We start from the raw sequence: 13,752 nt of genomic DNA on the forward strand, positions 1-13,752 counted from the left end.
ATTCTGTGATGATCAGCTTCCCTGTAAGAACCCGCAATTGAATAAGGTCCAGGTATGAGTCAACACAGTGTCAAAAGGCAAACTGGAAATTGGGGGGGGGGAAAAAAAAACAAGTTCACGAAAAAAAAGGGGGCATTTAATTACTGACTGCATTCTACGTCAGTGATTCCTTTTCAGTTTGCTTGGGAAGTTTCTGCAGACATGTCCCAGGGAAATATTACCAAACCTTTAAGCTATTTTTTTTTTTAATACCACCAGAGAAATTAATAAGGTACACATACAGATAACCCCAATATGCCTAAACTCTATCACACTGCACAACTATTTTCACTGATCTAAGAACTATATATCAATTTGCATATGCAGCTGGCAATAGGCAAAAGGACATGTTCTTTAATTGTCAGTGCATTTTTTTTTAAATGAGTATTCACAATAAAAAGGAACAGGGTAGTTTATACAAGCAACAGCACCCCCTACAGGAATTAACACCACACACAAAATCCGCACAAAATGAAAAGTTTCTTTATAGATCCTGAAATTTAATTTAATATGCACATACAAAAACCCAGTGTGCTTGTGTTTTCTATGGCTCTAGAACCAAAGTGTTTTGAATTCCCAACAAGCATAATAGGGAGAAATGAGCATTTATTCCTATTTAAACCTTTTCTTACGAACATCAGGAAAACAATGTCTATTATGTGCCAAATGATACAGAGCAAAATTGCAAAATTAAATCTCTCAAAAGGAAGCATGTTTGTGCAGACCTTCAGAATTATTTCTAAAAGAGGTGCTTCAATAAAAAAAAGAAAGTCATCAGTCGTCTCTGTCTGGGCTTCCACTCCTGTGGGGGCTTCCTGAGTGAGAACGGCTGAAACACAATAGAAATTACTCAGGATTTATCATATGACGTAGCTATTTAAGCCTGATATTCAGCCCTAATAAACATCATTCACAGTTTGGCATCAGCACTTGTCTACATAAGGGGGCATGAAGCTCTCCAGCATGGCCCCTCCATTTCACAGCCCTGTCAGCTGGTGACATCTTACAGAAGGCGGCTCGCCGACAGGATGAGGAGCACAGCCTGCAGGACTGCACTCAGAAGCTCATGGGCACTTAAATGGGCTCCTCATCACAACCCACCCCCCTGTCCCCCCTCGGTACAGGCACTTTAACAGAAGCTTCCAGGACGTGCGGCATTACATGGAGCTCAACTGTCAAACAAATGCTTACCTTCGTTTTGCAGGCGATGATCTAGATTTTGAGTGGCTGGGAGGGAAATACAAGTTCCAGTAAATCACACTTTCCAATAAGTAGAAATTCAACCACTACCATAGTTTTCAGTATATAAAAGAAGAATCATATAGCCTAAACCAAGCAAATTATAAAGGGATTTCCATTTATTCCAAAGGGTTTCTCTTTTACATGCTACAGCAGAATCCAATGATGCTCCACTGAAACTTCAGGGCTGCACAATATTGCTTGCACACTCAAATATTGTGGTGTCATTTTTTTGCCATAAATACCGTGATATTTACAAAGCAACAAAGGAGTTCATTATTTACCCAAAATAAAATATAGACGGAACTCATTATCTTCCAAGTGAGTCTGTCAAATAACTCAGTGTTGCCGCAAGTTGTGCTGGCAAATCACTTGCTTTTACTTAATATGGTCACTACGGAATCCCAAATATCTTGTAACAAGCAAAGATACATGTCTTTTGGTGATCAGTTCTAGTTCGCTTTCCTCCTTTACACCCTTATACTCCTCCTTTACACTTTAACACTCTTTCACAAAAAAGCCACAGAGTGAATCCGACAGCAAAGATGAAAATGATTATGACATGTCGAGCTCATACAAGAGCAGCAGCAGTAAACTTCATTTTTTAACATACTGAGTTTAACATACCAGATAATCTTGAAAACAAAGAATCATTAAATTTGTTAAATGGTAACCCCCCCTCACCCCACCCCACCCACGCTCGGTTAACTGTATCACCAAAATTTCGAAAATACAGAAAATGTATTGCAATGTGCTGATGGTAAGAAAAATGTGATACCGGCCAAGCCTAATCCCCCAGCCCTTGAAATATGACATTTGTATGTGTAAAACATTTTATATAGACATTAATATTGCACAATGCCCAACCCTAGTATAAAAACAGGAGAATAAAATGTTCCAATATCACACAAACTTTCAAAATAATACTTCTGAGATGGCAAAGCAAAACCGACAAGAGCACAGATACAACGATACCATTCTCAAACGAAAGAGATACAAAGCAGCAGAAAAAAGGCAGAAATTATACAGATGACACACCTCCTTGCTGGAGAGCCAGACTTGGACCTGCGACCTGAGCCAGACCTGCAAAAGGGTAACAGAATGGGTTTTGTCACCCTGAATATGTCAATCATTCATATCAAGTTACATACATGAGCAACATGACATAAGAAAGCCCCTAGCATTAAGTATTGCAGCTAGGGGTGCAACGATTATTCGACATTGTCGACAAAAATCGACAATAAAAATAGTTGCCGACAAATTTTATTGTCGATAATTGTCGGCAGACGTATTTTTAAACGGAGTGAGACGTTTCCCTTTCTACCTGTGCAATACTACCGCTTTCCAATAGACTGCATCAATACGTTACACTGGTGAGATTTACTCTCGCGCAATAGCATTCAGTGACAGGTAGAAGAATGGTGGCCACAAATCAGGCATCATCGCGTATTAAACGCTGTAAAGTCTGGGACACATGGATTAAAGTTTTCGTCGCTATGATGGATTTCCGTCAACTGAGTGCACCAAAGGTTAATAATGAGATTTATGTAGATCCGAAGGAAAAAATGGGGGGGGGGGGGCTGGAAAGGCTGTATTTCTTTTGTTTAATTACGATTAAATTATTCTTCCTAAAAATAAAAATAAACATTATGGTTTCGGCAGTTCGCTTAAATATTGACGGCTGCCGAGTAGCCTACAGGCTGCAAGCTACTTCCCAAGTTTAAGATGCCAAACTTCATAGTAAGGAGAAAATAATTCCCCAGCATTTAGTGTCACATCAGTCTCAAAGGATTTTAATGTCCCAAAACAAAGATGAAATCTGCAAAAGGGTGAATGGCACGGGCTTCTGTTGCCTGGCGTATCCAATAATAATAATAACAACAACAACAATAATAATAGGGCATAATAATAGGCTAGTAGTAGTATATTTTACATGTTCAAAAAAGATTGAAATAGAACGTATTTATGTTTGGAAGTCAGTGGTGTGTCATGAAGTGTCTCATTCGCTAATAGTAGCTAAAAAAGGTCGGAAAACAGCAGAGAAAACCCATTGCTTAAATAGATAAAGAAGCCAAAACTCCGAAGCTCAAGATTCAGGACAGTGGCTCCGATGTCGCAAGTGCTGCGACATGCTTATGCTCCGTTAAAAATAAATAAATAACAGCAGTTTTGAAGTTTTCTTGCTATTAACAGAGGAATGGCAATGGGAAGCTGCTCAAAATTTCCTGCATTTTGGGTCGGGATCTTGGGATTTTTCAGCCTGCTTTAAAATGAGTTTTTATTTGTAAACATAGGCTATATAAATAGCTGATATGACAAGAAATTACCGTGCATTTTAACCTCTATACCGCAAATGAAGTACGAATTAGCATATACAGGTTAAAATGCATGATAATTTCTTGTCATATCAGCGCAAATGCACATAAAATACGTACACATTTGCACTGTTACAGCAATGGATTGCCGCATGTATCGCTTTAAAAGGTGAATGTGTACTTGCATACCAGTTATATGCACTGTGCAGCCCTGATTATAGCAAAAATTGTATCAGAAATTCGGATTGGTATCGGTGCCGATCCAGACCTATTTGACGGATCGGGTATCGGCCATGTGTGACCAATCCACGTCCAATACTTACTTATTTATATCTCTAAAAAGATAGCTGCAGTTTTGTGTTAAATCTATTTGCACAATCAATCGCACGACAGCTCTTTCCCATTTTACATGTGTTTTTTGTGGCATTCAAGTCAAACAAACCTCATACTAAATGTAAAAGCTGGTATAGCTCAATAGGAGCCATTTTATAATTATGCAATTTATAATCCGATTAGTCGACTAATCGTTTTAATAGTCGATGACTAGTCGACTATCAAAGTAGTCGTTAGTGGCAGCCCTAATTGCAGCAAACAAAGGCATTGACAACACAGGGAAGCCCTGATAGGTGACTTTAAGAGTGAGCACCAACCTGCTCCTGGGATAAGAAGCTGACCTGGACCTTGATGGAGACCTTGAACGAGACCTTGACCTGGACCTCGATCGAGACCTTGATCGAGACCTAAGAAAAACATAACCAATTCAGCGTTGACTATAGGGGGTTGTCAGCTCAGCTTGACATATGCTGCACTACCTTGATCTTTTGGGTGTTCCAGATCTGGATCTCCTTGGAGAAGCAGAGTGTGATCTGTGGGGAGAAAAGGATCGTGATCTGAAATGTGCTTGGGGGGGGAAGAGCTGTGAGCTCAGCATGAGATGAGCATTCAAAACCTTGGGTAGGATCTGCCCAATACCCATGGATGTCAAACAGGAAGTGCCAGGAAGGGCTGTGACACCAACACAAGGCCTCACCTGCGGCCACGACTCCGGCTACGTGAGCGAGAGTACCTCCTCCCACGGGATCTGGAGTGAGAACGGGACCTGGACCTGGACCTGGACCTAGATCTGACCACATCCGAAGATGTTTAAATCAGCGGCCGCCAGCATTGGCAAGGAACACAGCACACTACCTCACACTGCTTCTGCTAGCTTACAGTAACACACTAGCATATAGCTACACTTTCACTGAACAAGTCATCAGAATAAAGTACGTCACAATTAACAGTATATATACATAGGAAAATGTTAATTCATTACTCTAGTATAAATATACATATGCTTCACATGAAGCAGCAATGTCATTCTCAAAAATTAAAAGGTAATACATTACATTATTCTTAAATTTGTTCAAAAAAAAAGAAAAACACATTAATTGGTACTTGAAATAAACCTTGCAAGTTTGCAGGGCGACCCTCTTTGGACCAAGGTCTAGGAGATCTAGGCGATCTAGAAGTATCTATCAGCCGATCTCTGCATCTAGTCGTGTTCTTCAATCTAACGATGACCGCACCGAGAGCCAAATCGCTTGATTGAGGCTTGATAGATGCGAGGGAGCTTTTTCTAGACGGGACCGTGGTCAACCGGGTCGTTCCTCTTTATAAACCGTGGCCCAATTGATAGCCAAATTTATTGGACTGGCGATCGTCTGGTGTCAAGCGAATTTTCTGCCCTCAACGAAATCTTAAGTTGCAGCTAGGAGTGGCAGGCGCTCGAGGGGGTCTCTTATGCTGATCACCTCAGCGTCTAGGAGGATCGTAAGTGTTGAATTTGCTAGATGCCTCATGAAATCGTAAAGGCTTGAGACACTCTGAATCAAACGAAGAAACCTGAAAGGTTTTGACCAGGTGGATTGTTAATATTGCAACAACATTTCAGAAAAAAAAATACTTTTCAAATAGATATAAATATATTAAGTCAAACAGTAAATCCAAAACAGTAAAACCAATACATTATTCATAAACATACAGTGATTGCAGTTTCATATGTACATCGTTACAGTTACTTTCATCAAGAATGAGCAGAAAGACTGACAGATAGAGCAGTGGTGTTTATTTCGGCCGGCACGTGTACCTGCTCCGCCGCCGCCGGCTGTAGCGATGGCAGTCGTAGGCATAGTGCCCCTTCTCACCACACTCGTAGCATCTGTCGTTGGGGTCAAATGGCCGGCGGGTTGGGGGCCGGTCATAGCGCGAGCGTCTTGGCATTCCTGTAGACAGCTCGACTCGAACCCGAGACCCGCAGAGCACCCTGAAACAAGTCACAATGGGCAAGTGACACTGCAACTGATACTACTGGAAAGGAAAGATGCCGCCTTTCTGGTGACCCAGCATTCCCCCTTGCCACCCCATAATACTAGAGGAAACTACAGCCCTTTCATTACGATAACCCTGCAGCTGATAGGCTGCAGCAGATGCCTGATGCTGCTGACAGTCTAAACCAGCGTTTCCCAAGCCGGTCCTCAGGGACCCACAGCCGGTTAACATTTTTGTTCCCTCCCAGCTCCCAAAAACGTAGACTATCTGTGGGTTCCCAAGGATCATGTTGGGAAATTCTGGTGTAAATGAAGCCTTAAATCCCACTGACTGCAGGGCTACTGAAAGAAACTGGAGAGACTAATTGTAATGAGGGCCATGAGAAGAGCAGCGAAAATTTGAATCAAATGAAACTACTCAGCACTGTCTGGTCCACCTCTACATTAGCAATAAGCAGGAAAAACATACTTTAAGTTAAAATTATTTCATCATATAGGCCTAGAACAATCAAACATATACTGTACAATGATACAATAAAAACAAAGTCTTAGTACAAAATGATAATCTCATCTTAAAACATTTATTTGTTAGCTTGAGCAGGCAGCATCATTGTTTTTTTTTTTATTATTTTTTTTATTGTGGTTGTAATATTAATTCATTGTTATTTCACTAATTTTATCTAAGAATATTTATTGTGTTTCATTATGGTCTGTACGGCACTTCGGTGAACTTTTGTTGTTTTAAATGTGCTTTATGAACAAACTGATTTGACTAAACAAAGTGGTTAACTTTTCAGGTTTTTAATACAAATGCAGCATGGTTTATCCATTAAACAACTGAAATAGTTCAATTTATTTTTTTGTGCAATAAAATATGCAACACACATTTTTACAGGAATTTTAAAAGACGCAACAGATCAGGTCTGAATCCCAGAAAAAAGGAGCAGCCGGTAAAACCTTAAGCCCTTCGCTGGCAGTATTTGGACTGCTGGGCCTGAACTTAAGACACAGCTATACAAAGGAGCCCATCTCTGAGTAAATCACCTCATTATCAGTCCCAACTCACTGTACACTTCTTCAGCTCCCCAGGTAAACCCAGGAACAGATGGGGACCTACACCACAGATACAAATGCTGGCCTGCTAAGCATTGCTGGGTGTCATGAGACATGGGAGAACAGAAACACCCCCTAATCCAGGTCCAAGAACACTTACACACCTATTTCTGACTATTTCTAAAGATCAAGAGGCCAGGAGGGAGCTGAGTGTCCTAATTCCAATAGAAATTTGGTTCCAGTACTTAAGTTGCTTTGGACTTATATACCCTGGACAAAAAATGAATAAAACTAAACTTAGGTCAATCACTACTGGCAATGTTATTAAATCCCTGTTAAGCATTTTGGGACAAAAACAGGAAAGGTAAATAATTATCTACATAATACATAATTGCATGATTCAATTTTTCAGCAATAGTTTTAAGAGTGTGTGATGAATATTAGGGGAGAAGCTTCTATAACACCACACACAACACCACAATACACGTGACCTTGCACAGACATCTTGCCAACTAGCAAACAAGTTGTTGTTTAGATGTAACTTGCGCACATAAGAACAGGAACAACATGCCACAACAAAAAGCACATTAAGATAGCATAAAAAATTCAGTCATGCATGCATGAAGAGAGGAATTAAAACCTCCAAGGTAAACGTACCACAGGTGAGAGCACATCTCCCTCCATACTGGAGATGTGTCTTAACCTTCACAGCAGTAGTGCAGCAGCACACTTACTTGCCATCCAGCCCACGGACAGCATCCTCAGCATCCCTGGGATCCTCAAACTCAACAAAGGCAAATCCTGGAGGATTCCTGGCAATCCACACCGTCCTCAGCGGTCCATAATAGCCAAAAGCTCGCTCCAATTCTCCTTTCCCTGCACCTGTGCCAAGGTTCCCCACATACACCTTTGTCTCTGAAATGGGAACATACATAAAAGTGATATGTCACAGTTGTCTTTGGCATACTTTATGCTGAAATTCATATAGATACGTGTTTGAACATACCTGTTTCCCTTTGCAGCACACATATAACATTAGTAATTTTCTGAATGCCCCTTGACTATCAAAAATGAATGAGCCCTATGACATTTAATCTGGTTAATTATTAACCTCGACCACATCGAATTAACTTGAAGTGGCCCATTATGCGAGACAAACTTTGAAAGGCAGGCCTGCGCACAAACATGCATAATTACGGAGTTAATTAGACATTAGATCAGCCTGCATAGGAGATCCGGTATATGAGATTTATTTATTAATACATTCCACTAACTACACAGTTACAAAGAGAAGCTGACACTACCATGGGGGCGGAAATGACAGAGAAATAAGCGTCTAAATACGTCACATTCATTTTTAGTGTGTGTCTTTGACAAATCTTAACTTTTTGTCCGAAGAACTAGTGATTACACCCTTTTACTGAAGATATCCTAACAAATGGTTCAGACCGAGACCGTTAAAATCTAAAACAAGTCCTCAAAAGTTAGCCAAAAAAGCAACAGGGAATCGAAAATCCTACCATAAGCGACCCGAACTTGGAGGACGTAACACGGGTAAAACGAAAGCGTGAGCCGGACTGACAGCCGTGCGGCCATCGGGGGGGCGGGGGACGACGACGCCTAAACACAGCCAGCGAGCTAACGGCGGCTCCCCTGACAGCCACAAGAGCACAACACTGGAGCAATACTACATAACACAGCCAGGCAGGCCGCGTCCCGGTCCGTCATCAGAAGCAGGCAGTTACCGCACGCGAGCGCGCCTGCTTAGCTACCTGCGGCGAAACCGAAGACCGTAACCCCTACGTATTAAACAGCAGTGGGCCACTGTCGGTATCACTCCAACTAAAGCTCACTATTAGGGAGTCCACCAGTACTTCAGTAGCTCAAGCTGACCCGGATCCAAGAGCAGGGAGCCCCAGCGCACAACAGCGCTTAGTCGACACAGACGCCATTACAGCAAGCCGACAACAGCGCGCATGGACCCGGTTACGTAAATACACAGCATAAAAGTCACTTCCCCCCACCCGGCTTTAAAAACATCTCCGGCTTTCGGTGGCGGCATGTGATATCTAACCGCGGAACCGTGCCAAGCCTACCTCCACCATAACGTCCGTATCTCGACATCGCGTTTCGTCGAAAGCCTCGGCTCGACAAGCCGCCTCTCTGCCGCGCGTGCTCGGACGTGTACGCGGCTGAGGCTCTTCCGCCTTCGCTGCGGCTCCCCGCGTCGTCATGGTAACCGCATCCCGCGGCAACGACCGAAAAGAGAAATAATAATTTGCGGTCAAAGAAACACAGTTAATATGCAGTGTTAATATACAGTTGAAATATATTCATATTTCACTTTTACGTAAACTAATACCCAATGTTCGGGTTAATCTCTCCTCGGAACCAATCAATTTAATAGTGGTGATTGTTTCCAACCCGACGGTTTTTATTGCGACACTCGTGTGGAGTCTTGTCACTGTAAAGTGGGCCTGCGTTTCAGAAGGATTTCGGGTCATTTGGTTATGTATATGATACGAGCTTTTGTGAAAAATTATGAATCCGTGGCGCCAAAAGATGCCACTGGAGTGGCAGAGATACGTGAATAACGAAGTGAAAGTGGTAGCGGACGAAAAGCGACAGTATCAAGGCTGGGTTTATACGGTGGACCCGGTGTCTGCAAGGTACATGTTTAACAAGCTGGTGTGTCCCCAGTTTATTTCTTGCTTGTGAACTTTAAAAACTGTACATCACGGCATCATATTGTCCCTTGGTACAATTAGTGAAATTGGCACTAATTTCCATGTCATTTTGTCTTGCTTTCCTTTTTTTTACACTTTAAGCATATCCATATTTACTTGACGTAGTTTTGGTTGTTTAATAACATATTCCGTTTTTTATGTTGGTGGTTCAATTTATATTAGAATACTTTTTATTATGATATTAAACTAACATGTTCAACAGTATGTAGGGTAATGTGAATATCATTACAAAAAATGAACTACACGTGAAGACACTAGTAATGATATACTAATCCATCTTTTATATTGCCAGAGGTTCAAGGTGTGATCGGTAATTGTTTTTTCCCTTCAAAGTATTGTACTGGTGAATCCCCAGGAGGACGGTAGGGCACACGTTACGGTGGTGATGGGTCACGCTGTGGAAAAGGTGGAGCTGTTGCAGGATGGCGGCGAAGAGATAGCGCAGAGACTGTCCTCCCTGTTCTCGCCAGATGGCGTGCAGACCGTGAGCAGGGAGGAACTGCAGAGCAAGAAAGGGTGTCTACGCGCTTGGCTGGAGAAGAACCGCATTCCGGTGACGGAAGAAGGGGAGGCCCTGTGCGTGGCGGGGGTGCTCCGCATAAACCCACCGTACGGATCAGCCGATTGTATCAGCTCCAATGAGATCATTCTGTCTCGAGTGCAGAGCCTAGTGGAAAGTAATCCTGGAATACAGGGTTAGACATTGTTCGGTGCAACACTGTCGATTTAACAAAGGATTTTTTCCGATGAAAATGTTCTTTCTAAATAAGCTTTCTTAAGGACTTTCTGATTTAAGTAAAGTTGAAGTGCATTCAATAATGGTGTTTTTGAATGAGGTCGATTAGGGCCTTTGTGTTTGTTTTCGCAAGATGAAATGTCTTTTCTAATAAAACTAAGGAATTAGTTACGTTGGTGAATGTGGGGTGAAAACCCACGTGATCACGAGAAACCCCGTAACATCAGCTGAGGCCTCATTGAAAACTATAATCCAGCAACTGTCAGGCAATAAACCAACAAAACACAAAACAGCACCAGAGAGTCTGGCTGCGATAGGCTGACTCCCCTTTTTGGGATATTCCCTGCCATACGCCGTTAGCTTCTGGGATAGGCTCCAGACCCCCGCGCCCTGGTATAGGACAAGAGGACACAGAAAATGGATGGATGGAGCTTGGATATGGGGGAGTACATGTAGAGCTATAGCTCAGCAGAGGAAGGCACAGGGTGTTTAGCGGATTATCCTTGTACCCCCAGAGTTTTTTTTTTCTCTGTCAAAACAGTGATTTCTTTACCTCTGGTTTCTGCTTTCGATCACCACTATTAATTTTTGCTACCCTCAGCTGTATGCTGACATGTTACACGGTTGTCTGATTATGCTTAACTATGTTATGAAAGGTGTTATATAAAAAGCATCAGAATTTCTTTGTTTTTCAGTAGAGTTTAAAAACTCAAGAAAAACCAGAAAGTAATATTTCAGTTATACACACACACACACACACACATATAGTATGGTTATATATTCCTGCTTATCCCAATCTGAGGTGCATAATATTTATAAAAAAGAAACAAGATCTTTTTTGTCAGTTTTCTATGTTATTTCTAACTTGTTTTGACTTGGGTCTAAATGTACCTTTTGATGACCTACTTTTATACACAAGCCCTTTAACAGAGTGTTATTTGTGTAACAAGATATATAGGAATATTAGAAGAGATTTTAGAACAAACATAGTCCTGTTCCAATAAGAAAAAGAGTGTGTAATCCTGACAGCTTCAAGACACATTCACAGTGAGTATTGAAACCACATTAAAATGAAATCCAAGGTGCTCCAGTACAAAAAAACAGTATTTATTCAGCAGTCAGTGTCAATAGTATTTTTAAAATTTCATTGGCAGGCAGTATAGCAGCATAGATTTTTGAGAATGTAGGGTCAGCCAGTCCCTGGAGCAATTGGGGTTAAGGGCCTTGTTCAAGGGCCCAATGGTGAAATGGCTCGGCTGACCAGGGGCATTGAACTGATGACCTTCCAATCCCAGGCTCAGAATCCTAACTCATTACCAAGATGATGAGTATGAGTGTGTGCCATGAATAAGGTGTATAGTTTTTATATTTTATAGAATTAATTCTTCCTGTTCTGTTTTTAAGATGTGGATCAGTTGCTAATGTAGGAACATCGGTGTCTATTATAAATAAGCACAAAATGTCAAACTAAAAACTGAATGAAAACTACCTTATATTTCAGATTCTTTAAAGAAGTGTTGACTGGTTTGTACTCTTGGGCATCTCTCCACCCACTGAGGAGTCCACCTGGTCTCGACAGAGTTCCTAAATCGGCTGAACTTTCTGGCTGATTTCTGGTTGCATTTCTTGTCCGGCACATCCCAACCCATCTCTTTTGGGTTTGGGTCAGGTGACTGTCGAGGCCATTATCTGCTACAGCACTCCATCGCTCCCTTTTTTGCGAGTCACTCTTCCACCAGTTGAAGGTGCATTGTGGGTCATTGCCCTGCTGAAAACACATAACAGGGGGTGTGGCCAAGCTTTTGACTGGTTCCATATATGAAAACCTGGAAACGAAGAGGAAAAGGTTGTGAACAGCATGGACAACTATTAAGCATTATTATTCTTATGCAGAACAATTTTTTAAATGAACCTTCTGTTTCATAGCAAAAAATCATATTAAGGAATATAATAAAACAAATTCATAAGTACTATAGTGATTTCATGTTCCAAAGAAATCACTTAAATTAAATTATCAAAGGAAAAGCAGCCACAATGTAGTTACTAGCTGCATTAATCCACTATATATGGTACTAGGGAGAGTCTGACAGTGTCATCATCTGTAAGAAGCTTTGCACTGGGGTGGCAGTAACTGAATAAACGATTAAAGATAACCTTATATAGCCGCAGTCAGCCAATTCTCAAACTGCATTATCTCTTCATGCCTAGCTGGCTCTTGCGAGCCTGTGTTTACACCTGCAATAAATGCACTTTACATTATATTTAGCCTTGAGGAATATTGTGTCCTCGTCTCTGCACAGTTTCCCCCTCAGGTCTCAGCCATTAACATCAGAAACAGACAGTTCAGTATAATAATATAAACCTGCCTGGGGAAGGTCAGTCTGCTCAGTCACACATTATAAATTTGCATGCGCCTGTCTGATATGTACAAAAGAAACCGGGTCAGTCAGTAAACCGGGTCATTAAAATATTTTACATCATTGTGTACCACTGGGGGGCGCAGTATCAAAGTTGATTGTGAAACAAATGTTAAATCATTGGTACTGCACTTTAATCCAGGTTGCACACTATGCATGTTGACGTGTGTCAGGATGCTTACATAATTGCTATTAATTAATAATGATTAATTTTACATTTCAGCTATATACAAGGATTTTTTAAAATCCATGCATTTGTATTATGGTCAGTGGATTAGCATGCTGTGCCAGCGACCAAGAGGTTACTTGTTTGAAGTCTGTGGTCAGCAGAGTGATGTCAGGGTTGAGCCATTAACCCCAATTGTTCCACTGACTGACTCTGCTTTCACAAAAATGTATGTCGCTTTGGATAAAAGTGCCTGCTAAATAAATAAAGCAAATGTTGTATAAGAGCATTAAAGTTCTTTGTGTTAATTCAAATGGCCAAATCCACTGTATTATTTCTAGAACATGCTGAACATGTCAGACAGCTGTGCAGATTCCTGCATGTTGCCACAAGCAAGGGGCCTTCAGGGGCTCTCTGTGTAACGCTGTGACCTTCGAGGAAACACAGTTATGTGGCTGAAGTGTTTAAGAGCTGCTCAGTTTCTTTTCAACATCTTTGTAAGTACAGCATCCAGATAAAAGTGCAATCTGCTGTTTTTTTTGTTTTTTTTAGTCGCTGTTGCCTTTAATGTTTTCAGCAGCATCTTCACAGCTGCTGATACAATAAGCAGCAGCTTTATTGGCTTTTTTATTGAGCAGCTGTTAAACACTGAGGACTGTTATCTTCTTCTAAGGCTTCAGCTCAAACTCACTGGCATTTGTAAGAATTTATCCTCTGGTGTGTCAAGACAG

General features: G+C 41.3%; 2 protein-coding genes across 3 annotated transcripts; one reads left to right on the plus strand and one right to left on the minus strand.

Annotated features, from left to right (window-relative positions):
- Positions 1-518: 518 nt before the first annotated feature.
- LOC111836867 (serine/arginine-rich splicing factor 7-like) lies at positions 519-9,190 on the minus strand. Of its 2 annotated transcripts, none has more exons than XM_023798502.2 (9): positions 9,052-9,190; positions 7,690-7,870; positions 5,722-5,898; positions 4,624-4,716; positions 4,406-4,459; positions 4,244-4,333; positions 2,317-2,361; positions 1,231-1,266; positions 519-868 (listed from the first exon to the last, which is right to left on the minus strand). In XM_023798502.2, the coding sequence occupies exons 1-9, from the start codon at positions 9,077-9,079 to the stop codon at positions 814-816; spliced, it is 759 nt and encodes a 252-aa protein (XP_023654270.1). In that variant the 5' UTR covers positions 9,080-9,190; the 3' UTR covers positions 519-813. The 2 variants fall into 2 exon arrangements, with proteins under 2 accessions (XP_023654270.1, XP_072559460.1); XM_072703359.1 differs by lacking the exon at positions 9,052-9,190 and adding an exon at positions 8,476-8,941.
- A 68-nt stretch (positions 9,191-9,258) lies between these two features.
- gemin6 (gem (nuclear organelle) associated protein 6) lies at positions 9,259-10,609 on the plus strand. The gene is made up of 2 exons (XM_023798504.2): positions 9,259-9,624; positions 10,036-10,609. The coding sequence occupies exons 1-2, from the start codon at positions 9,497-9,499 to the stop codon at positions 10,400-10,402; spliced, it is 495 nt and encodes a 164-aa protein (XP_023654272.1). The 5' UTR covers positions 9,259-9,496; the 3' UTR covers positions 10,403-10,609.
- Positions 10,610-13,752: the final 3,143 nt, after the last annotated feature.

Source organism: Paramormyrops kingsleyae, chromosome 20 (genome assembly GCF_048594095.1).
Source record: "Paramormyrops kingsleyae isolate MSU_618 chromosome 20, PKINGS_0.4, whole genome shotgun sequence".
Classification (NCBI taxonomy): domain Eukaryota; kingdom Metazoa; phylum Chordata; class Actinopteri; order Osteoglossiformes; family Mormyridae; genus Paramormyrops; species Paramormyrops kingsleyae.

Bases quoted from the DNA above. Each gene is read 5' to 3' on its own strand.
- gemin6 (XM_023798504.2), top strand. From the start codon at position 9,497: ATGAATCCGTGGCGCCAAAAGATGCCACTGGAGTGGCAGAGATACGTG. The intron at 9,625-10,035 runs GTACATGTTTAA...TTCCCTTCAAAG, and splicing joins GTGGACCCGGTGTCTGCAAG to TATTGTACTGGTGAATCCCC.
- LOC111836867 (XM_072703359.1), bottom strand. From the start codon at position 8,551: ATGGCCGCACGGCTGTCAGTCCGGCTCACGCTTTCGTTTTACCCGTGT. The intron at 4,460-4,623 runs GTGAGGCCTTGT...TTCTCCCCACAG, and splicing joins AGCCGGAGTCGTGGCCGCAG to ATCACACTCTGCTTCTCCAA. The intron at 4,334-4,405 runs GTAGTGCAGCAT...TGTTTTTCTTAG, and splicing joins GGAACACCCAAAAGATCAAG to GTCTCGATCAAGGTCTCGAT.